We start from the raw sequence: 24,323 nt of genomic DNA on the forward strand, positions 1-24,323 counted from the left end.
TGGCAGCTCTATTTACTGACAGTGTGGTCAGAGCGTTTCCTCTAGGCAGGGCGGTGCCCGGCTTTCCATACACGGCACAGCAGCTCACAGGATTTTGGGTCTGTTGGGCTAAGAGCAGTAAAGGGGAAAAAACCCCCACAGCTCAATAATAATAACAATAATAGTAATAATAATAATAATAAATAATAATAATAATAAATAATGAGTTTATGGTTTCGTCAGGGAAACAGGAAGACTTCTGGAGCCCACCCTCCTGTTACTGGTGAGTAACAGAGAACAGTACACGGAAAAAATTCCTCAGGTTTCTCAGCCCAAAATTCCTCAGGTCCCTCAGACAGAGGATCTCTTTGATGCAGCACAGGCTTTGTTTAATTAAGTTTTCAAATCCCAAGCCAGAGGATCCCCCTTACCCTAACGAGGCCATTTGCACATTTGCTTTGCTTTCTGTTCCCTCCCCCAGTCCCTTCTTCCCCCTAGTCTGGGCCTCCAGGCTTTTTCTTCCCTTTTTCTTTCATGCTCTGCAGCAGGCCATATTCCCTTCCTCCCCCCACCTGGCTCCCCGGGGAAAGGACTGGAAAGCAAAACAAAAGAATTACTCCCTGGGAAACTATAATTGGCACAACCCTGCTGCTCCAAAACTCCCGCTGAAGGTGAGGGAACAGCAAAAGCCCCTCCAATGCAGAGACCAGGATAAGCCAGAGGAAGGGAGTGAAGGCTTTGAAGCCAAGGCTGAAACCTTTGATGGCTCCAAGAATGCTGTGAGGGAGGCCCCAAGGGGACCAAGCTCTGCTCTGCCCGAATCCCTGGTTACCTCCCTGGCAGAACAGGCTCCGCTCTGCACCGCCCAGGGCTCTCACAGAGGTTAACTCATCCCAGCTAAAAATATCACCTGGGAGTGCTGGTGGTACAATGTCCCCCTGTGACATTAGCACTGACCCCATTACAGCTGGGAACATTTTCTCCTAGGAGCCTGGCTGGAGTGTGTGATTGGCACATTTCATGCTTTCTTTAAAAAACTGTATCTCTCATGGATACAGGGTGACCCTGGCAGTGCCACCTCGGGGAGATGTCACAAAGTGAGGACCATGGTTATTCTGAGTTCTCCCAAGTCCTTGGGTGGAAGGAAATGGCCAGTGGAATGTGGAATGGCGGTGTGGTGTGACCACCAGAACACTCTCCAAATGCCCCTGCCCTGATCCCACGTTTCCATCTCTGCTGTGGTCACTCAGTTGATGTTTTTCCAGTGGAGATGCCGATAACTGCATCCAATGAAAGCCCATTGTACACTGGAGACTTGAAAAGTTCATGGATGAATTGTCCCAGATGTTTTACACAGGCCTTTGGTCAATGTTTATTAATCCTTGAAGATGTAACCAAGGGATCCACGGGGGATAATTTGGTATAACCACGGCGTAAGTGCTGCCCTGGAGACTCAGACGTGAAGCCGGGCCCTGAGGTACCAATTTTTAACGAATGTCAGCTTTAATTGGTGACACACTCTAATGGGTGACACTCTTCTTAACGATCAGGACTCAGGTAATGAAATCAGGAATGTTTATTGCGTGTCTCAGACATAGGGGGGCCTTGAGGAACATGATGAAAAGCAATTTGGTGTCCATGGAAGCTGCGAGAACAGACGAGGCTGTGAAGCCCTGCAAGGGGCCTGTCTGTGCAGGACAACGTGTCTGCATCCACCTGAGCCTGGCTTTATCAGGAACAAAGCCCTGTGCCTCTGGGAAAGGAATCCGTGGCGTCGGAAAACACTGAGTAAATGATCTTTCATATTTTCTCTGGGAATTGCTCCTCAGAGACGACAAAGACATTCACTGTCTTTCACTTTGAGAAGCAGGAACTGGTCCTCTTAAGTAGTTTCAGCCTAATGATCCAGCCACATCCTGAGTATCCAAATTCTACTGAAATTACCTGCTCAGAGATCATATAGTGAATATAAAACCTTGTGTAGTGTCAGCTTGTAGGGTTTCAAAACATATCAGAATTTGGCTTTTTGCCTGTACCACCATTTGCAATTCATTGTGTAATGTTTATCCCATTTTCCAAGATTTGAAACAAATTTCTTCACTGTACAATCAACAGATTTAAATTAAATTTGTACGGAACGCTAAAATCCAGTGGGATCTTATTTAGGTTGCTCAGAGAAGCTGTGGGTGCCCCATCTCTGGAAGTGTCCAAGGCCTGGTTGGAAGGGGCTTGGAGCATCCTGGAATAGTGGAAGGTGTCCCAGCCCATGGCAGGGGGTGGGATGCTGGGCTTTAAGGTCCCTTCCAGTCTAACCATTCTGGGATTTTATTACTTAGCAGCTCCTGAGATTTTCTGTGAGTAACTTCAACTTGCTTGAACACGTCCAGAGGAGAAAAACAAGGCTGGTGCAGGGCTTGGAACACAAGCCCTATGAAGAATGGCTGAGGGAGCTGGGGTTGTTTGACCTGAAAAAAAGGAAATTCAAGGGTGACCTTCTCACTCCCTACAACTCCCTGAAAGGTGGTTGTGCTCAGCCTGGGGTCGGTCTCTGCTCCCAGGCAGGTACTGACAGAACACGAGGACACAGACTTAAGCTGTGCCAGAGGAAGTTTATGTTAGATGTCAGAAAAAAATTCTTAACTGAAAGAGTGATTGAGTGCTGGAATTGTCTGCCTGGGGAAGTGGTGGAGTCCCCATCCCCGGATGTGTTTACAAAAAGACTGGACATGGCACCCAGTGCTGTGGTTTAGTTGGTGAGGAGGTCTTAGGTCATAGGTTGGACAAGATGATCTTAAAGATCTTTTCCAACCTAGTTCATTCTGTGATTCTGTAACTGGGTTTTGCTGACTGTACAGTGCAGGGGTCAGCAGTACTGTTAATTTAGATTCCTCCTACCCAATTCACGGTCCCACACCTGAGCCATAAGTACAGGAAAGGAAGATAATCTATTGCCACACCGGAGACACTTTTCCTGATCAACCCTGGAACAGCTGGATATCCCCTGTCCATCATCTTGGGGCACAGGAAAGCTGTGTTAGAATCAAAAGTTCTCACAAAACAGGAGACACTGCAAAGGAAGAAGAAACTGCCTGAAAATCTGTGATCTTTTCCTTAGTCACGGCTGAATATTTTAAAATCTGAGATTTATTATTGCTGGGGCTGTTTCATTTCCCTGGCACAAGGTCTTAGTCACAGAGTGCTGTGGAGCCCATTCCCATTGTTCCTGAGCTCTCTGGGCTGCTATAAAAGGCGGTCAAGGGCACTCGGTGTCACTGCACTGGAGCATCACCACGGGGCTGCCAGGAGACTCTGCAGGTCAGGACTTCACTGGGATCCAAACACCACCAGCAGAAAGTGGATAATGTTCCTTTTGTAACTGGGAGATGCTTTTAATTAATGTAGAGTTTACTGCTGATCAGAGCAGCAAAGTGTCATTTCTCTATTGTGTCTGAGCAGTTCTGCATTAGCATAACTTAAAACATCCCTCAGCATTTAATACACACATCTTTATGTATATTTATGTGCATGTATCTGCATTTAATACACATGTTTTTCATCAGAACTAATACCCACTTGTTATTTCACATCTAGTTTGATTTCAGCATATTGCCCAAGAAAATTACTCACAAATTACTGGGGCAGGCTTAATAATAACAAGCTTGTTACAAACAAATACAGAATTGATGTGTATTTATGTTCTATTAATGTATAATTTGCTTTTTTATCCAGCCACTGACAATATTCAAGTTAGTATGAAGACAAGCCATTTGAGGAGATGCTGCATTTTTTTATTATCCCAAATTTCTTCTGAACAGGAAGAATTATTCCTCCAAAAAATTGTACAGGAACTTGTTTTTACCACTCTTACAAAATAATTTACATGCTGCAACTTTTGTTGCAGGTTTTGATGTAACAATTAATAAAGAATTTGCTGGTAAATGGATAAAGGGCTAGGCTGGAGCCAATCCTAAAACAGTCATTAGTACCAAAAATGAAGAAATTTTAGGGCAATAAAAGTGTGGTGGGGTTGATGGGATGGGTAGGTATGGGTGTACCAATGCCATGAGCAGATATAGAACTGGAAGAAATTATAACATAGATTAAAATAATCATTGCACAATTACATCTTCTAGTTGTCCCTTCCCTAAGCCAGAAATTCACTTCTTCACAGAAAAGAAATCCAGCATCAGTCTAATGTAATCCTGGATATTTGAGTGTCAGCATAGAAAAGGTTGTGTTATCAAAGGCCCAAACCCCAGAGCTGTGAACACCTTCTAACTTGATATTCCTGCTCCAGCCTTAAATACCTTTTAAGTTTCATGATTTTCAGCAACCCTGATTTTTGTCAAATTGCTGTGATTTTTTTTTAGTCAGGAGAGTCTCTTCCACGTCCTTCCAAAAGGAAGGACTCTTCCTTCCTCTTCCAAAATGATTTTCTGTGCTTGCAAATACACACAAATTCAAAATATTATATCGAGAGGCAACAGTGGGAAAGGAGATTAAGGACTCTAAGCAAGAAAAGGTAGAAATATCCTTTGAATCCTATCCATCCTTTCCTGTGTATGTTACAAATCCATGGCTCTGGGATGATGTGGGAGGTCCTGGGATGTTTTACCTCAGCACAGAGTTCCACTCTCACCGCTGTTTAAGGCTGAAATTCATTTTGTCAGGTGAAAGCAAGAACAGAGGGAAAAATTTCTGATCACACCGTCAGCTTCTGGTCCTGTGGAGCTGATTTAAAGAAGAGAGAAAATGTTCCTGCCCCAGAGATCTCTGCAGACAGTTACGTTTTTGGCAGTTCTTTTTTTTTTTTTTTTTGCCTGTTTTGCAATGTGCCAAGACCTTGAAAAGTAAGCAATGTTACCTTTTTACTTCATTGATATCATTAGAAAACTGCTCATTTTTGATTTCACGGGCTGTGTTCTGCATTGTTCTTGGTTACTTCAGGCATGGCAGAAGAAAAATTCCATGTATTTGATACAGCACCATTTTACCTCACCCTCTCTGCAGTATAAAATTAGACCAATTGCATTTTTAGATGTGTAACATGGACCACATTTCAGTTGTCACTTTGAAACACAGTGTAGCAAATCACATAAGGATGTTCAACAGAAGCCATGGAGATGGCACAGGCTGAAATTCCATATTTAGGTTCCCATTCAGATCCAAATCTGCAGTAGGAGCCTATAGCTGTGGTTAGATCTTATCTGAGCAGCCTGGAATCCTGAAACATTTGCATTTGAGATTTAGCCTGCCCTGCTCAGTCAACAGTTGACTGAAAATTTTTGGTGTATCTAAAGAAAAAAGGAGTTTGGTTTTATATCACGGGCATCAGTGATTTCAGGTAAATTACTCCCGAGTTACAGCTCTGGAAGGAAAGAAACAAACCCAAGAGTCCTGTAACACTGAGGTGCTGGAAAGGGAACTTTATTCTGCTATTGAAACCTCTGAAAAGAATCTAAATTTGGGAAAGACCAAACTGTCAATCTCTGCAGTTTACCCTTAAAAAAGAGCAGATTCAAGGTACACCCCTCTGGGAATAGCACAGCATTTCAGCTTGCCATCTGCCGGAATCTTTAGGCTTCCTGACAGGCTGCTGGAGCCTGAGGCACTTCCAGTGCTCCTTCCTCAGTGCAGAGAAGCACCTGGGATCCATGGATGCAAATCAGCATCTCCCGTCCCTGACTCCGTGTTCTTTCCCTGGCAGCAGGAGGGCAGTGACCGAGCAGCAGCTCATGCACGACAAAGGCAGCGCGGTCCGAGGGCTGAAGCGCCTGATGTGGCTGCGGCACGCCCTGGGCGCCGTGCACACCGCCAGCAGCAGGGATACCCCAGCCCCAGATGCCGGCTGGGATGCGCAGAAGAGCCAAGATCCCTCAGATTTCAACAGCAACGACGGGGACGAGGCTTCAAGCCTGATGAAGCAGCTGCTGGAACCGATGGAAGCTCAGGGCTTCCTCCCACTAAAGCAGCTGGATGGGAAGATCCCAAAGGGTAGCTGGAACCCACAGCACCTTTTCGACCCCCTCTGACTATTCCCACCAGTGTCAGCCCAGCCGTCTGTCCCTCGCTTTACACGTGCGCTGCTGCGGGGAACAGTTCCAGCGCAAAGGTGAACAGCAAAACGAAAACCCTAAACTGCATTCACTCCTCCAGGTGTTCAGAGAGCCTCATACGGAGCAGGTCCTCTCCCATCTGAGCGCCGGGACTATGAGTCGCCTCTCTTCCCTCGCCAGGGCCCTCCCTGTGTGTCTTGGATGTCTTAGGGATGTCGCAGGCAGCTCCTGGAGCTCACGCGTGGCAGGAAGTTTGGGTCATTCATCTGCACATTCACAGGCTCATTCACAGCCTAACGTTTTGACTCTCGAAGAACTTGACCTCTGAATACAGGTTCTCTTCCATTCACACCTGCCTGCAGTAGTTTCATACTCTGCTCTAGTAATCGCTTTTCTCATGCTCTAGTTATAAAGGGTTTTTCCTGCTCCTTCAGCATGCAGACTGTTTGAAGCATCTTGGACCCTCAGGTTTTCCTTTGTTTTCCCAGGTAGAAGTTGGCAGTGATGCCCATTCAACCAAAGCCCCAGACATCCACCTTGCTCTGCTGGTGGAAGAGGTGAGAACGAGCTTTCGAGGTCCCTCTTTGATCCTTTTGTTCCAGACTTCCTTCACGTTCCTCAGGTGAAATCCTCTCCAAGAGCTCCCACAGCAGCAGGAACACAGATTCATGAGGCCACCTGTTTTTCCTAGAGGTACCACTGGATTTTGCTGTTCACCTTTGACAACAAACTGACCACCTCTGTCTAAGCAAAGCAAGGTCCAGTTTAACTGTAAAGTCAGTCTTTCAGGAATGAAATCTGTCATGTGTGATAAAAATATATCAGCATTCCCATTGTGTACGGACTCTACACACTGTTTTAAATCCTGAAATTCCTCTGTTGTTGATAGACTTCAACTGTGTTGAAAGCAGTTCTCAGTTATTAAAATATCAACAATAAAACCCCTTTCCACCCTCTCAATTGTGCTTTTTTTTTTTTTTTTTTTGTTGGTAGAAATGTAAATAAAATGAAGCAAAACGATATTTTCCCAATGTCTCCACACATCTGGGATGAGTAAGGGACCACATTTCTTTTGTTACGTCATCCTTCACAGCTTCCTATTAGGTTCCCAAGGCCAGTCAAACCATTATTGAAGCCAATGGTTTCAGATATTCCCGATGAGCCGGGAGGAGCAAGATTAAAATGGGTTGTACAGCCCAAACTGTACGATGAGCTTGCTGAGCTGGGATGCGGGAGCTCTTCCTTATCAGAGTCAGAGGATGAAGCCCCGAGGATCTGACTGTGACAGCTCAAAGCTCTGGGAAATGATCCCGTCCTGCCCTGCACACTGTGGATCAGCCTCTGTCCTTGTAAAGCAGTTTCCTCTGGGACTGAGGGCTTGTTTCCTCGACCCCTGGGAGGCAGAGGCGACTGCTGGTGGCTCGGTGGCCTTTGGGCACGCCTTGCTGCTGTGGGCATCGGGCGATGAGGATAACCTCTATGGGGATGGGAAAAACCAACCTCCCCTGGCCGGTGAGCGCAGGCCGCGTGCTGGGCGGCCGCAGGTCACGGCACCACAGTGGGAAGGAGGGAAGCTGTGCAGGCAGCCAGGCCGGCAGGAGTTACCCCAGGAGCATCCCAGAAGCACCGCAGGCAGTCAGGCCGGCACGGCAGAGCTCTGCCCGGACCCAGCGGGGAGCGAGGGCTGATGCGCACCCGCGGCCTTACAGCCGCGTCCCCGGCAGCCCTCCCCGCACGCCGGGGGCCCGGCCGTCCCGGCGGGGCCCGGCAGCAGCGGGGCCCGGCAGCAGCGGGGCCCGGCAGTCCCGGCGGGGCCCGGCCGTCCCGGCGGGGCCCGGCAGTCCCGGCGGGGCCCGGCCGTCCCGGAGGGGCCCGGCCGTCCCGGCGGGGCCCGGCCGTCCCGGCGGGGCCCGGCCGTCCCGGCGGGGCCCGGCCGTCCCGGCGGGGCCCGGCAGCAGCGGGGCCCGGCAGTCCCGGCGGGGCCCGGCAGCAGCGGGGCCCGGCCGTCCCGGCGGGGCCCGGCAGTCCCGGCGGGGCCCGGCAGTCCCAGCGGGGCCCGGCCGTCCCGGCGGGGCCCGGCAGCAGCGGGGCCCGGCAGTCCCGGCCGTCCCGGCGGGGCCCGGCAGCAGCGGGGCCCGGCAGTCCCGGCCGTCCCGGCGGGGCCCGGCAGCAGCGGGGCCCGGCCGTCCCGGCGGGGCCCGGCAGTCCCGGCGGGGCCCGGCAGTCCCGGCGGGGCCCGGCCGTCCCAGCGGGGCCCGGCAGTCCCGGCGGGGCCCGGCAGCGGCGGGGCGCGGGCCCGGCGCAGGCGCCGCCGGCGGGGGCGGGCGGGCGCGGGGCTCCGCCCGGGCGGGGCGGGCCGGGCGCGGGGCGCCTGCGCTGCCCTAGCGGTCCCTGGGCCGCCCGTCCCGGCCGGGTCGCTGTCGGTGCCGGGGCCGGCGGTAGCGGTGCGGGGGCTCCGGTGGCCCCGAGCCCCCTCCCCCCCCACCCGCCTCTCGGCAGCCGCCTCGCCGGGACCCCGCCTCGCCTGCAGCTCCTGCCGCCCCTCCCGGGGGCTCCGGGTAAGCCGCTCCCGCCTTGTTCCCATGGGCGCCCCCCCGCCCGGCGCTCCGCATCCCTTCCCCACCCTCCTCCTTCCCTCCCTCCCCGCGGGCCCTTTGCTGCTCCGGGGGAGCGGAGCGGGGGCGGCCGCCCGGAGCCCTGGGCTCCGCTGGGGCTGGGGGCGGCCGCGCTGCGGGCCCGGGGGCGGCGGGGCTCCCCGGCTCCTCCTTTATTGCTGGCTCGGGCCCCCTTTGTCCGCTCCCGGGGATGCCGCCGGGCCCCTCCGCCGCTCGGGCCGCGGGGCCGCCACCCCAGTGCCACGCCGGTGTCACCTCCCCGGCCGAGCCGCGGTGCGGGGACACCCAGCCCCGCTCCGTCCCGCGGCCCCCGGGGTGGTGGGTGGGCTTTGTGCGCCCATCCCCGTGGAAGGGGCCCCCAGCACCAACAGGTGGTTTGGCACCGGTACTTTCTCATTTCTTCCCTTTTTTTTTCCCGCATCCCATTCTGTCAGATAATTTTCCCGGTTTGTTTTTTGGGAAGTGAAAACCGCCCACGGCTTTTACACCCCCCGCTCGCCACCTCAGGGTGCAACCCCCCATCTCCAACCCCCCATTTCTGGGGGTGCAACCCCATATCCAGGGATGCTCACAGAGTGTGACTCCCCCACTCGTGTGCGTCACTCTGAGCTGCTCTTCCATAAAGCCATGATCCCACCTCACATAAAGACATAATTCCATCTCAAAAGCCACACAGCTGGGGATCCTCACCAGCTCCTGTCCTACGAAGAACCTGTAAAGGCAGCACACACGTAGCTGCTCTCTGGGAAGAAGGTGCTTTGCAGGGCCCCGTGGTGATGCCTCGTAAAGATCTGCAAAAAGTGAACAGAAAGAGTCATTTGAGTGTGTTGGCAGCGCCCAGGGTTGTAAAAATAGGAAGTGTCTCACCTATTTTGTCTGCAGTTTCTAGTAATAGTTGCAAAACGCTGTTACCTTACTGCGAGTTACGTGGTGCCCAGGAGGACCAGGGTAAGGCGTAGCTGGACATTCGAAATCTTTGGGGTTTTTTTATGCATATCAGGAAATAGAGCTGGAGTGGCAAATATACTGAAACTGCTACTGATTGGGGGTGCCACACTCCGATATTTAAATGCTGTATTCTCAGAAATAGAAAGGATATTAAGGTACATGTGTCTTTCTTAGAAATAAGTATGTCAGATACTTAGATGTATTTTTTTTAACCTACAACTTGTTCAAAGGCAGTGATCCTCTGGATTTGGCCAAACTTCTGTAAGGAAACATCCAGTAAAAGTGCTTAAGGGCAACTAAATGCCCTCTTTGCTCATTCCTCAGTTTCTCTCTTATTGGGATGACTTTCAGGATTTAGATAAATTTCACAGCAGAAGAGCCAGCAGGCAATTGGTGGAATTATTTCTGCAGGGGTTATGGGAAGAATAACTTCTGGATTAGATGTTCCAGTGTGATATTCCTGAATTTTCAACATTCATTAAAGATACAATGTGGTGGGAGCAATAAACATTTGCAGTACTGTCTGAAATTGCGGTTTTTGAGGCACAGAGTTTCTTAAGTTTCCTTCCCTCTAATTTCAGATCAAAAATGTTCAAAACAGGAAGTTTGACTTGTACCTTTTATTTTGTAAGACTTTTCCCTGCTTAGCTTAGACTGGTGATATTTGTTGTTAAAATCGGAACTCTGTGATTAAGCATCACTTAATGGGTTTGGGCTCGTGCTTGAGGATTATTTGTCATTTACAATGTTTGATGTTCCTCCCTTCTCCTTTCCTACCAGCCATGGCCATGACGGGCCCGACGCCGTGCTCATCCATGAGTAACCACACCAAGGAGAGAGTCACAATGACAAAGGTGACGTTGGAAAACTTCTACAGCAACCTCATTGCCCAGCACGAGGAGCGAGAGATGAGGTAAAAATCCTTCTTGTTTCCCTTCCATGCTGGATACGAGCCAAAATTTATATTGAATGAATTTGGTTTTCTTGAGCCAAAGCACAAATAATAAAATCCCAGACTGCTTTGTGTTAGAAAGGACCTTAAAGCTCATCCAGTTCCATCCCCTGGCATGGGCAGGGACACCTTTCACTAGCCCAGGCTCCAAGCCCCATCCAAACCTGTCCTTGGACACTTCCAGAGGCAGCCACAGCTTCTCTGGGCACCCTGTGCCAGGGCCTCCCCACCCTCACAGGGGAGAATTCCTTCCCAGTATCCCTCCTATCCCTGCCCTCTGGCAGTGGGAAGCCATTCCCCCTTGTCCTGTTCCTCCATCCCTTGTCCCAAGTCCTTCTCCAGCTCTCCTGGACTCCCTTTAGGCACTGGAAGGGGCTCTGAGGTCTCCCTGGAGCCTTCTCTCCAGGCTGAACACCCTCAGCTCTCCCAGCCTTTCCTCCCAGCAGAGCTGTTCCATCCCTCTGATCATCCTGGTGTCTCCTCTGGCCTGGCTCCAGCAGCTCCAGCTCCTTCCTGTGCTGGGCCCCAGGGCTGGAGCAGCTCTGCAGGTGGGGTCTCACCTGAGCAGGGCAGAGGGGCAGAATCCCCCCTTCCCTGCTGCCCACCCTGGGGACTCAGCCCAGGGCTTGGTGGGGTCTGGACTGGGGCATGTCCAGCTCTGCCTCAGCAGCATCCCCCAAATCCCTCTCCCAGGGCTGCTCCCAATCCTTTCTCTGTATTTGTGCTGGGATTGCCCCGATCCATGGGCAGGACCTACAGGAAGACAATGCAAGGAGCCAGGGAGGGGGTGTTGTGAGGAGTCACTCAGTGCTGCCTGTCACTGACCTCAACCTGGGGCACCTCTTTAAGTTCCCCAGTGCGATATAACAAAGGACTGGACGGAGCTGTGGGACTTTCCTTTGGCTGGAACCTCTAATTTGCTGAATATCCTCACGTTGTAGCACTGGGACTTCTGCTGTTCTCCCAGCTTGCCATGGAGTCTATAACCAGAATTTGGAAAATGTTTCAGTATTGGTTTGGCTTTGCTGCCAAAGCTCTGAGGAGCTCCCCAATGCTTGCTCACTACAAGAGCTGCAGAAAAGAGGAAGCAATTTAGAAATAAATATTAATGTGCAAAGATATTTTCTTCAAAGCTTCAAATGAGTAAAGAGAGACTGAGGTCCAGTTCAGGCAGAAAGCAATCACTGATTTAATTAATTTCTTTCTCTTCACACAGCTCTTGCCTTTAAAATTTATTACTATGAGCACTGTTGTGTACTCCCAAAATCTCAATGCTTTTTTTCTGTTTAGGATCAAGACCTTGTCTGACCAAACAGACTGCACTTTATAAGTTACACGTTTTTTGTAACAGCAGATGTCTGTGGGTGTGTAATTTGGAGTTTAAATGATGTTGACACTGTACCCTGAAGTGCAGATTGACCCTGTTAGGGATATTTGGGGGAATTTCAGCATGGCTTTGGCACCACTCAGTCCTGCTGAGCCATTTAATTCTGTGTATTGCACAGACTTTGCTGCTGGAGTTGCTGGTTTGAGTGTGGATTGGGATGACTGGGCAGGGCCCACTGGAACTTGAGCAAGGGCATTTTCATTGTGACTGATTCTGAAGTGATAACCTCAAATATTATCACGTCGCAGCAGCTGTGGAGAGCCCCAGGAGACAGGAAGAGGATCTTGCAAAGAATGACTTGCAGAAAGCGAAGGAATTTTTTAGTACGTTTGTAATGTCCCAAACCACCAGTCCCAGTTCAGCAGGCTGTTAATAGGACTGGCACTGGGAAAAAGTTCCCAGAGGATAATCACTACAAGTGTCCCCTGAAGTCATTCCCCTTCTAAAGTATTGCTTCCTCCTTTCTCTTCTCCCAAATAATCCTTTTGTACTAAGGCTGTAAATATTTCTGATTCTTTAAGGGGGAAAACATGTACAGACAAGTTTCCTCTTCCCAAATATTTTGAGTGTCTCAGGGATTAGAAAATCTAAAATAACTTTTCTCATCTTGCATGTGAATAGTTTGAGATGCAGAGAATTTTAAAATGTGTTTGAATACCAGTTGTCCCTGGAATGAATGAAATTTTGGTGTTTAGATGCTTTTATGGCTCTGGCCTGAAGTGACTTGCCCAGCTGTCAGAGAGAGACAAGAACAGAACCCGGATCTCTCAATTTGTGTTTGTGTACAGCAAAAATGTACATTTGAATAACTTGTGAAACTCAAGGCAGGTTTAGTTTATTAAAAACAGAGAGGACAAGGTTGGAATTATAAAACTGAATAGTAGATTCTTTGAAATTAATTTCCTGTCTGAGTCTCTCCTGTACATCTTTACACTGGTAACTTGCTGGCACAGACCAGAGGTTGTGGATATGTGCACCTTGTTAAGAAACAACGTTAATGATTCAACCTGGGTTTTTTTTTCTAATTTGATTTAAAAAGCAAGGTTAATGATTCAACCTTTATTTTTCTAATTCGTCTCTGCTCTAGACAAAAGAAACTAGAACAAATGATGGAAGAAGAAGGCCTAAAAGATGAAGAGGTAATGAATGGAAAAACTAATCTTAATGGTTAAATACAAGAAATTTTCTTTTCTAAATGGAGATCTGGGATCTTTCCTTGGAATTGCTGTGGTCCCTGTGGAACCCACCTGCAGAACTCTCACTGGGGTCTCTTAAACTCTAGAAAAGAATCAGGAGGTCGGCACATGCACAAAAGGAGACAGAGTTCCTTCGCCTGAAGAGAACCAGGCTTGGACTGGAGGACTTTGAGTCTCTAAAAGTAATAGGCAGAGGAGCATTTGGAGAGGTGAGTCCAGAAAAAAATGACTACATGTGTTTTTAACTGGCTCTGGTATTTGTTAAAGACTTGCTCAGTTTATACAAGCAAAAGGTAGGTGTAACAACCACGGGTTGACTTTAGCTGAACAGTCAGGTGCAGCTTTTTTTTTTTACCTAATAAATCCTGGTTCAAGACATCCTGTGCTTAAAGGAAACGGAATGATGTTGAAAAGGACCAGCTGAATACAGGTTTGCTGTGGGTTTTAAAGGTGAATTTCTGGGGCTGGACTTAGGGAGAGGTGAAGGGCCTTGCAAAGTCTCTTCTGGTGGCCTTCAGAGAAGGGGCTTAGGTGTGAATCTCTCGGTGTCCTCTCTGTTAAAATAACGGCAGCTCCCTGCATTAACGGGACTTTCTGCCATTCCTGTGCACTGTGTGATGCTTCTTGTGTTTTATAACCTGAGACGATTTCATGACATGGAAGCCAAGGGCTTGATGCCCAACTTTGTCAAGAGTTGTGCTGGGAGTGCTGGATTTGATGCAATCTTTGTGTGCCCCCAGGTGCGCCTGGTCCAGAAGAAGGACACGGGGCACGTTTATGCCATGAAAATCCTGCGCAAAGCTGATATGCTTGAGAAGGAGCAGGTGAGGAACACCCCGAGCAGGAACTGTACCACGGATCACTCTGGGAGGTCACTGTGGTGTGTGCAGAGGAGGAATAGGCATCTGTGCTTTAGCAGCTAAAAATTCTGGGGTTTTTAATGTCCTTTTTAACAGAGGAAATAAGTCAGAAAAATCTCTGAATTCACAAGGACTTCTTTTCTAGTGGGCTCTTTCAACGCAAAGTTCTGTGCAAATGATTCAATGCAGACTTCAAAGCCAGTGTTTTACTGCATTTCTGATATAAAAATATAAGGATCAGATATAAAATATCAGATGCAACTGCTGGAATTCAGACTCAGAGACAAAAAGCAGCGGCATTTAACATTTTTAAGGCTTTCCTTTGCTAGTACTTCTGGATATATAATGATCTGGGACAGTCACGTGTTCAGCACTGCGATGAAGCTCTTGTGTTTGCAAAAAGAGATCTAATGATTAGATATATTTGTAAGGAATTGAGATTGTTGTATATAGGATTTATATAATGTATATGTAATTTAATATATACACACATAGATATGTATATATAAAATATATATACATTATACATATACACACAATATATATTATAAATATTATACATGTACACAATATATATTAATGTATATATAATTATGTGTATTTAATTTATTATTGTATATGTAAATATAATTTAAATATACTAGGTATATATATAATAGATATAAAATACATGTATATAAATCAACCACGTGTTGAAGTTCTGATAGTGTTTCTGCCTTTGTGCAGAAAAGTTTGACTTTTGTCCGTCCTCTCAATATTTGATGCTGTTCAGAATAATAATTGAAGTGCCTGTGAAATAAATGCATTTACTAAAACTGATCCCATGCACTGTGTGTGTCCAGGTTGGCCACATCCGTGCAGAGCGGGACATCCTGGTGGAGGCAGACAGCTTGTGGGTTGTGAAGATGTTCTACAGTTTCCAGGACAAGCTAAACCTCTACCTGATCATGGAGTTCCTGCCTGGAGGTAACTCTCTGGAATGCAAGGGCTGCTCACCTTCTGTTTGGGGATTGCTGATTTCTTCATTATAAAAGGCAGTCTGGGACTAGAGTTGCACGTGGGTGCCCTGCAGTGCTTTTTGTACTGTGCATCTGGAAGGGAAGCAGATTTCTGCTTTTTAGGGTACTGAGGTGTTTGGCAGGCTTGAGGTTTCCTGTTTGGGTATTCAAGCTGCAGGTATTTAAACTTTAATATTCTTCTAGTTCCTATCCTTAGTATGCCCTGGCTGTCTATAGAGCCACAGCATATCCAGGTTTGGCAACCTCTAACCTGCTGTTTTTAGCTGAATGCAGCAGAAACAGCTTTTTTTCTATAAATATCTTCAAACTTAGCGAGAATGGAGCCCGTGTGTTCACCTCTGAGGGCTTTTCAGGTGACATGATGACACTGTTGATGAAGAAGGACACTCTGACAGAAGAGGAGACGCAGTTCTACATCGCTGAGACTGTGCTCGCCATTGACTCCATCCATCAGCTGGGATTCATCCATCGGGACATAAAACCAGACAACCTCCTCCTGGATAGCAAGGTATGGGCTGGCCACTGGCTGGGGAGGAGCAGAGAGGCCTTGTGATTGTTCACACTGACCTGAAGGGGTGTTGACAGTTGTGGAAGAAGATGGTGCTTCTATATTTAGCCCTGTTCCTTCCAGCTTTTGAGGGCATATCTGCCAAATTGCCAGGGAACATCCCCAAAAGCCAGGAAAGACCCCAGCTCTACTCAGACCTTGAGCTCTTCTGACAGCTGTTTAAACTATTTTTGGCTATTTCAGATGCAGTTAAAAGCACGTGGTTTCAGTTCCCTCTTAGGCAAAGCTGTTTCCCTTTCCTCTCACATCTGTTACACTCCCACTTGCCAGCTCTGGTCGTACCAAATGTGAAGGACAAGGGCTGTTCCAGTAGCCAGGCTGAGAATGGAGAATCTCCCTCAGGATCAGGGTGTACTCCTGAGGGCTGCCCTGCCTACCTGGTTATTGCAGGCACTTTGCAGAAAGCCTGATTGTTTCAGTGTCCTCCTATTGCTCACTCCAAGCTTGCCTAAAATCAAGATTTCTTGGAAAGAGTTTGCCAGCAATAAATAATGACTTTGCCACTACTGTGGAATGCACTGTTGGAATTACTGCAGAATCCCAGAATGTTTTGGGTTGGGACCTTGAAACTGCTGCTGTCCCATTGTTGCTCCAAGCCCTGTCCAGCCTGGCCTCGAACACTTCCAGGGCTGGGGCAGCCACAGCTTCTCCAAACAGTCTGTCCAATTCAGAATGTTTACATCTAGACATGAACACATTAGGACTTTAAAAAGGAAATATATTATATATATACACTTCTAAAAATTGTCCGTAGTCAGTGTGGTCACGTTATGCACCAGGACAGATTCAGTCACTGAACTGAGAGTGTTTTTATCCCTTGGGGCCAATACACAACCCAAGGACCGCAGCTGCCTGTTTCCTTTCACCCTGAAGGGTCTGGGAACTTGCAGAGCAAAGGTTTCCTGAAGTAAATTGTCACTGGGCTTTCTCTGTGGAGTAGCAATGGAAGTATTGATGGCGTCATTCCCTGTACACATCCAGTGCTAGGTTGAAACAAGGAAGGCAAAGGACTTTGAGGGGCTGGAGCATGTCCAGAGAAGGGAATGGAGTTGGGGAAGGGTCTGGAGCACCAGGAGCAGCTGAGAGACCTGAGGGGGCCCAACCTGAGAAAAGGAGGCTCAGGGGGGACCTTCTTGCTCTCCCTGACAGGAAGGTGCAGCCAGGTGGGCATCAGGCTATTCTGCCATGTCTCAAGTGAAAGAACGAGAGGAACTGGCCTTAAGTTGTGCTGGGGAGGTTCAGATTAGATACTACATTGGTTTTTGTTCACTGCAGGAGTGGTCAGGCATTGGAATAAGTTGCCCAGGGAGGTGGTGGAGTCGGAGTCTCTGGAAGTGTTCAAGAGGCATCTGGATGTGGCACTTGGGGACATCATTTAGAGGTGTTGATGGTGGTGTTGGGTTCTCTTCCAGCCTTGCTGATGCTGTGATTTACGGTGATAATGTCTTATGTTGGGTTTGGATTTTTTTTTTTCTTTTTGTTTATTTCTAGGGCCACGTGAAACTCTCAGATTTTGGTCTGTGTACTGGACTGAAGAAAGCCCACAGGACAGAATTTTACAGGAACTTGAATCACAGTCTTCCCAGTGACTTCAGTAAGTTCTTTAGCTCCAAAGGGTTATCTGGTTGGTTGCTCTTGGGTCCTGACACAACTCATTTCAGTGTGAGGGTGTGGCTGCAGTGGGGAGTCTAATCATGAACTTTACATCCTGAGGTGGATTTTCACTTTCTGTGAAATAAAAATAATTTCAGCTACTTTAAACCCATTTTGATTTCCAGAAGTTTGTCTCTGAAACAGACTCTGCTGTGGCCCTTTGCGTGTGTAGTAAAATGAGAACTCAGTGAGTTGGTAGCTGCTGGCTGCATCTCAGGTGTTACTGAAATTAATAAACCAGCAGTCTCTGAGTATCCAGGATTGTTCTCTGAGGGGAATAACTTGGATCATGGAGATATCAACCCTGGAAGCATGATTTGCTAATGAAAGGCTTGATTAGATGTTGCCCATATCTCATAGGTTTGGAAGTTGCTGAGAGGTTTATGTTTGGGGTATTGACACACATCTTAAATGAGATTTTTAGTGGTTTGGGGGTAAAAATATATTGGGTGATCAGCAGGATTCAGTGACAGCTATTGAATCTCCTTCAGCTTTCCAGAACATGAATTCCAAAAGGAAAGCAGAGACGTGGAAGAGGAATCGGCGGCAGTTGGTGAGTAGGTTCCACCTGCTTGGAAATGTTCCTGCTGAGGTGTTGCATCCAAATGGAACGTGGATTTATGTGGAAGTTTTTAATGTGTCTGAGATCTGGACAATCCTGAAAGGAAAAGATTCAGGCATTTTTTTAAAAAGAAAAGGAATGACTCTAGTTTGTCCTTCATCCATCTGCTGAACAGCTGGTGACATATGTGGTAGAGATAGCACTGCCATAATGATTTACATGGAAATCTGAAGTGTCTCAGCCAAAACTATCAGTTCTTGCCATTTCCAATCTCACAAAGGGCTGCTGACCCATTCCAAAGTGACCCATTCCAGGACAGTGATACCTTTCCCTGTTTTCCTGAAGCTATTTTAAGACTCTTTCACATGAAGATGTTGATTTTGTCTCTACGTATCTTGGAAGAAAGGCTTTAAACACCTTTGCTAAAGAATCTCAGAGACAATCTGGTGTCTTCCTCAAAATAACCACAGTTGTGTAAGTTCACATGTCCATGCCAGGCAGTTTTCCCTACAGATGCATAACTGATGGTGTTTGTTCCAGGCTTTTTCTACGGTGGGAACTCCAGATTACATTGCTCCTGAGGTTTTCATGCAGACTGGATACAACAAGCTGTGTGACTGGTGGTCCCTGGGGGTCATCATGTATGAGATGTTGATTGGTAAGGAACAGGCAGGGCAGGGCTGTAGGTGGGAATGGTGGGGCAGGACATTCACAGAATCCCAGAATCCCAGACTGGTTTAGGTTGGAAGGGACCTTAAAGCTCATCCAGTCCCACCCCTGCCATGAGCAGGGACACCTTCCACTATCCCAGGTTGCTCCAAGCCCTGTCCTACTTGGCCTTGGACACTTCCAGGGCTGGGGCAGCCCCAGCTTCTCTGGGCAGCCTTTCTGTGCTTGGGGTCAAGTTCTCAGAGCGTCCACTCCTTGCCTGGTCTCTGAGGTGTGTTCTGACATCAGGAATTAGTTTTGCTTGATCCAAGGTTGTGTTTTTGTTTCTTTTCAGGTTATCCACCATTCTGTTCCGAGACTCCTCAAGAGACGTATAAGAAAGTGATGAACTGGAAGGAGACCCTGACATTTCCTCCAGAGGTTCCAATCTCTGATAAAGCAAAGGATCTTATTTTAAGGTGCCAGCCCCATGGTTTGGTTAATACAGCACTAATTTTCTTGTCTTGTCTCTGTATTCTGTGCCTCTCATGGCTTGTTTCACATGGAAAAACCCTGATGCTACAAACTGTTACACACATGTATCAAATGCATTACTATCGTCTCTCAGGCCATTTAGTGGTTCCCTGACTAAACTGTGCTAAAAAGGAGCTCCCATGGAAGTGCTACTACTCTGGCAAAATGTTTCTGCTCCTTATTTTGCCTGCCAGCTTCTCATGGAAGGACACAAGTTCAATCCTTTTGACAGAACTGACTTGTTGCAACAGCAATGATTTTGCCTTTGTATGTGCTGGAGCATACAAATATATCCCAGTGCTTGCTGACTCATTTGTACTTCAGTATCTATTCTCAGGACAGAAGTATAAATATCTGGCTTTTTAGGCTTTATATGTTCTCCTGCTCTACTCTGGTCCTGAAATAGAAAGGTCATGTTATCCTGTTGTGAAGGACTAGCACATCTTAACTCTGAGGCATTGGACACGACATTCCTGTACATAACTTTGTGTGTTGGTTTTCCTGTGGAAGTTCTTAGTCTGCTCCATTTTTGTGTTAACAAACTGCAGCAGTATCAGTTCAGAAAGCTGTTCCATTTCTGGATGGAATGCTTTCCTTTTCATTCTCCCTTCATTTTCATTCTTCCTTCCATCCCAGATTTTGCTGTGAATGGGAGCACAGAATTGGTGCATCTGGTGTGGAGGAAATAAAGAGTAACCCATTCTTTGAAGGGGTTGATTGGGAACACATCAGGTAAGATGCTTTGCAGAAAAGCAACTGCTCTTCTCTAGGGACTGCTCAGGCCAGCCCTGGTCTGCAGCAGGGAGCAGCTGACTGGCATTTACCATATCCAGCTGTGGGTGAGAGCATTTTGCTCTTTACCTGAAGCTTGCTGAGGTTTAGGTACCTTCAGTCTTGATTATGTTAAGAAATGGAAGGTGGCTGAATCCTGCTTTGTCTGCCTTTGAAATCTCAATGCTCCATCTGCTCTTCTTGGCAGAGAGAGACCTGCTGCGATTTCAATAGAAATTAAAAGCATTGATGATACCTCAAACTTTGATGAATTTCCAGAATCTGATATCCTTAAACCAACAGGTAAATGATTGATTCTCTGTGTAAACCTTCCTCTTTTCCTGTAGAATAATCCTTCCTGTTAGTCAGATCTTACTACATGTTGATTTTTTTTGTCATGACCAAGTAAGTTGGAAGCCTTGTTGTGCAAGCTGGAATTTGGGTTCCAGGAGATGCAGGCTTGTAAATCATGTGGGAGTTACCTGAGAAAGGGCAGCTCTCAGAGCTTCCAGAAAGTTCAGATCTCCCCTTGGTGCTGATTCCTGCTGGCACGTGGAGTAGGGGTAGGGAAAGGTGGAACTGAAGGGGATGTTTTGGTGTGAATCTTGGAAGGATCACAGCACAGTCACACATTTGCTCCATGAATTTAAAAACAGAATCCCAGACTGGTTTGGGTTGGAAGGGACCTTAAAGCTCATCCCATTCCGCTCCCTGCCATGGGCAGGGACACCTTCCACTAGCCCAGGTTGCTCCAAGCCTGTCCAACCAGGCCTGGAACACTTCCAGGGATTGTGGCATCCACCACCTCTCTGGGCAACCTGTGCCAGTATTTCACAGCTCACACTGTAAAAAATGTCTGCTTTCTATGTGGTCTGAATCTACCCTCTCTTAGCTTAAAATGCTTGTGCCACGTCCCGTGTCCCAGCAGTTCTTTCCTGGGGTTGAAGCACGAAGCTGCATCCTGCATTTAGGATATTTTGTTCCTTTACAAACATTCATCCAGTGTTTTGTATGAAAATAAACTCTGCAGTTCCAAAGGATAATTCTGTTTGTTTTATGTCTTCCCAGTGGCAACGAGCAACCACCCAGAGACTGACTACAAGAACAAAGACTGGGTTTTTATCAATTACACCTACAAGCGTTTCGAGGGCCTGACGGCCCGAGGAGCAATTCCATCCTATATGAAAGGAGGGAAGTAACACAGCTTTACCTGGGACTTCTGAGCCGTGGAATTCTGTTGCTGTACTTGGGGTTTATACCCATAAAAGAACTTGTTCTTTTTTATTGAACAAAACTTGAGGGCTATCAACTCTTGGAGAAAGACTTCAGGACTCTGTTTTGTTACATACCTGGTTGTTATTAAGGATTTTTTTTTTTCCTGCACCATTGAAAAATCCACGTTTGTATCATCTCTGCTGCCAGCACCTTTTGCTGCTTCCGGAACAAGAGGGTTTTTTTTATATTCTTTGCCAGACTGTCCAGTCCATTGGGAGGTGAGAGCAAGCTTTCCCTTTGGCATTGCAAAGCACGGGATTCTACAGGACTGCGTCCAGTCCTGCATTAAGTGACAAACTCACTCTGCCAATTCTGCCAGCACTGTTTGCCCAGTGGCTGAGGACTCCAGGACAGAGGAAACAAAGCAATAATTGAAGCTTGAGACAGACAACTCTCCAGGAAACTGTCTAATAGAAGGACACAACTCGGATTGCCTTAACCTTACTTTGTAGTGCTGTTTTTATAATGCTCCTTGGAAGCCTCTTCAATAGCATTTCTCAGCTCTGTCACTGTGGCCTCCAGTTCTGGTGCACTTTACTTTTGGTACTCAGTGACCCTCAAGCCATTTAGTATTTTTTTTTCTAAATTATAAGATTTTGCAACACTTTTTCTTTCCTAAATAGAGGAGAAATGGGCCATTTCCTCCACCGAGCACTGAGTTTTTGGTTACTGCATGTCAGGATGGATCCATAAACAATGCAGATAAACTACAGCTGGTCACATAAGTGGGTCTGGAATTAGAGCAGAGGGAGGGAAATGCCAGGAACCTGATCCTTCGTGGGCAAGTTGTGCACAGCTGGGCCAGCTCTGAGGCTCCCCAGGCCAGCTGCTGCTGTTTCTTAGCTGTTTCTCTGAGCTCTGCTGCATCTTCAGTGGTTTGAAGGCCCAAACCCATCTTCTGTGGCCTTTTTGCTGGTGGTTTTGAGCAGAACAGGATCAGAATGTTGCTGGTGGAGGCCTGCTTGGTGTTCCCTCACAGAGCTGCTCTTGCTGTCCTGGCTGTACCACCTGTACCTGGAGTGTTCTGTGGATGGCGCCTCATGGGGTCGCTTTTGGGGCAGTGGAACCCACCGTGTCCACTCGTTGATTGGTGCCTACTCTAATTTATAAAAGTCCATTCAGTTCTGATCCGGGTCTCTCCAGGAGAGCCCCAAAGTGCCTTTCCCTGCCTAAGCCTCTGTCAGAACATGACAGCATTTTGGGAGGGAGGATTCTGCCTCGGCTGAGCTTTTCCTAACTCCTTGTTCTAACCACAAGCTCCGCTTTGTGCCCGTTTGTAGTTAACTCTGCACTTCCAGTGGCAGGTGCATTAACCCTCTGGCCTGCATGGTTCCAGTCTGGAATTTACTATCAGATACTAAAAATACAGTTCAATGAGATTTCTAAAAGTGTATCTCAATGCAAATTGTCATGGATTCCTGCAGACTTCTCTTGGTGCTGAACACTTAACTCCGGAGTACAGACAAGACAAAGGCCCAGTGATGTCTCACAGGAAAAAAAAGGCTTCCAGGTCTGTTTAGTCCTGACTTTCTTGATTAGAAAATGAAACAAAATGGATTTGTAGTAGAACATTTTTTTTTTAATATAGGTGCTTTTAGGGAATGTTTACCTAGATGTCTCTTGACTCGAGTGCCATCGCGAAGGACTGGTGGGGGACTGCCAGTACTGTACAGAACTCGTCAGGGTCCTCCCCTCACCACCCCTGTGCTTTTTGTACGTGTCCTACGAGTTTATGACTTGCCATAAGCAGTTCAGACAGAAGTTGGATCCTACCAAGCTGAAATGCAAAACTAGCCTTAATTAGAAGTCCCAGGATCTCTGTAGTCTGAAGGGCTCCCTCGGATGAATAAGGGCTAATGGAAGGAATGACTTAAGAGGATCAGGCTTTCATCAACTCATCCCTAGATCACATTCTGCTCCCTTCTGACTTTGCATGAAGGACTGATACCAGCTTCTCAAACTGTTCCATCCTTATCCTGAAGTTTCTTCTAGCCATTTGAAAATGTTGCCTTATAAACCATTTGAGTTAATGTAAGACCATTTTTTTTTCAATTCCTAACAGCTTAGTTACTGCCTTAAAAACAAAAATCAAAATCCTTTGAAGCTGCTGTGGATTAGGAAGAAATGATTTTGAGGTAATAGCTTCATTCTTAGCCCTTTACTGAAAGGGACCAGCATTTTTATTTATAAATACCAAAGATGAAGAAGGTAAACAAGTTTTAGTAGCGATGAGTTGCTGTAAAAAAACAACTCTCTAGTAGTGTGTATTGTGCATTTTTAGTGCTGTGTGTGAAGTGGGACCCCTCACGTGTGGCACTGGAGTCCAAGGTGAAGTTTTCAAAGGCACGAGGAGCAGTTGGGTACCTCATTCCTGTTGTCTTCCAGCAAAAGTTGGATGTCTTTGAATCCAGTGCTGTTGGACATGCCTTTGCAGCGGGAGGTGCTGTATCCCAGGTGCATTGTAAGCCTGCATCCTGTTCCAGTTTTTTACCAACATTAGAGAATAAAGTGTCTCCTACAGTGTCTCCTTCCCAGGATCCATATTTCACTGCTAACAGCAAGGGTTTTGTATGCCTGTTACATCTCCCACGGTAGCCAAACATTTTTACATTTTTTTGTGTTTTGAGGTTGTTAGTATCTTCTACCTTTTTTTTTTTTTTTTAAGATGCAGTTGCTGGATTTGTAGAAGTAATTCCAATCTGAATTTCCAATGGATCTGAACACCTTATGCTGCCAGTTCATCTCTGTATCATGCCTAGCACAAAGCTGCACTAAGTGTTTCTTATCACTGTGCCCTGACTCTGCCTTAACCTCTAAGTTGAAAAAGTGTTCTGTAAATATTTAAAAGCTGTTACAAAATTGCACTGTACAATTTGGCAGGTGTAGTCAACTTTTTATGGAACGATCTCGTGTTGTGTAAATAAAATCCTCTTAGTAAACACACTCTTGTTGGTATGTTGCGTTTTACAAACAGGAATCAGGGAATCCTGGAATGGTTTGGGTTAGAAGGGACTTTAAAGCTCATCCATTCCCACCCCCTGCCATGGGCAGGGACACCTTCCACTATCCCAGGTTGCTCCAAGCTCCATCCAACCTGGCCTTGGACACTTTCAGGGATCCAGGGGCAGCCACAGCTTCTCTGGGCACCCTGTGCCAGGGCCTCCCCACCCTCTCAGGGAAGAATTCCTTCCCAACATCCCATCTAACCCTGCCCTCTGGCAGTGGGAGCCATTCCCCTTGTCCAAGTCCTGATGAAGAGTCCTTCTCCACTTTTTTTGTAGCCCCTCCAGATAGAAGGTG

The 24,323-nt window shown here is 47.3% G+C and overlaps 2 protein-coding genes across 3 annotated transcripts; both read left to right on the forward strand.

Annotated features, from left to right (window-relative positions):
- The first annotated feature begins 4,728 nt into the window (after window positions 1-4,728).
- Window positions 4,729-6,493, forward strand: LOC136301090 (parathyroid hormone 4-like). The gene is made up of 2 exons (XM_066203939.1): window positions 4,729-4,829; window positions 5,687-6,493. The coding sequence occupies exons 1-2, from the start codon at window positions 4,732-4,734 to the stop codon at window positions 6,009-6,011; spliced, it is 423 nt and encodes a 140-aa protein (XP_066060036.1). The 5' UTR covers window positions 4,729-4,731; the 3' UTR covers window positions 6,012-6,493.
- A 2,026-nt stretch (window positions 6,494-8,519) lies between these two features.
- Window positions 8,520-23,967, forward strand: STK38 (serine/threonine kinase 38). Of its 2 annotated transcripts, XM_066203885.1 has the most exons (14): window positions 8,520-8,593; window positions 10,379-10,511; window positions 13,025-13,076; window positions 13,220-13,342; window positions 13,874-13,957; window positions 14,836-14,959; window positions 15,366-15,520; window positions 17,072-17,174; window positions 17,725-17,786; window positions 18,336-18,453; window positions 18,799-18,922; window positions 19,614-19,709; window positions 19,957-20,051; window positions 20,817-23,967. In XM_066203885.1, exons 2-14 carry the CDS (start codon window positions 10,381-10,383, stop codon window positions 20,945-20,947), a joined length of 1,398 nt encoding a protein of 465 aa, XP_066059982.1. In that variant the 5' UTR covers window positions 8,520-8,593; window positions 10,379-10,380; the 3' UTR covers window positions 20,948-23,967. The 2 variants fall into 2 exon arrangements, with proteins under 2 accessions (XP_066059982.1, XP_066059981.1); XM_066203884.1 differs by lacking the exon at window positions 8,520-8,593 and having other exon boundaries at window positions 10,351-10,511.
- The last annotated feature ends 356 nt before the right edge of the window (window positions 23,968-24,323 follow it).

This window comes from Chamaea fasciata, unplaced genomic scaffold (assembly GCF_029207755.1).
Source record: "Chamaea fasciata isolate MVZ Bird 193981 ecotype frontalis unplaced genomic scaffold, bChaFas1.0.hap1 SCAF_25, whole genome shotgun sequence".
Taxonomy (NCBI): domain Eukaryota; kingdom Metazoa; phylum Chordata; class Aves; order Passeriformes; family Sylviidae; genus Chamaea; species Chamaea fasciata.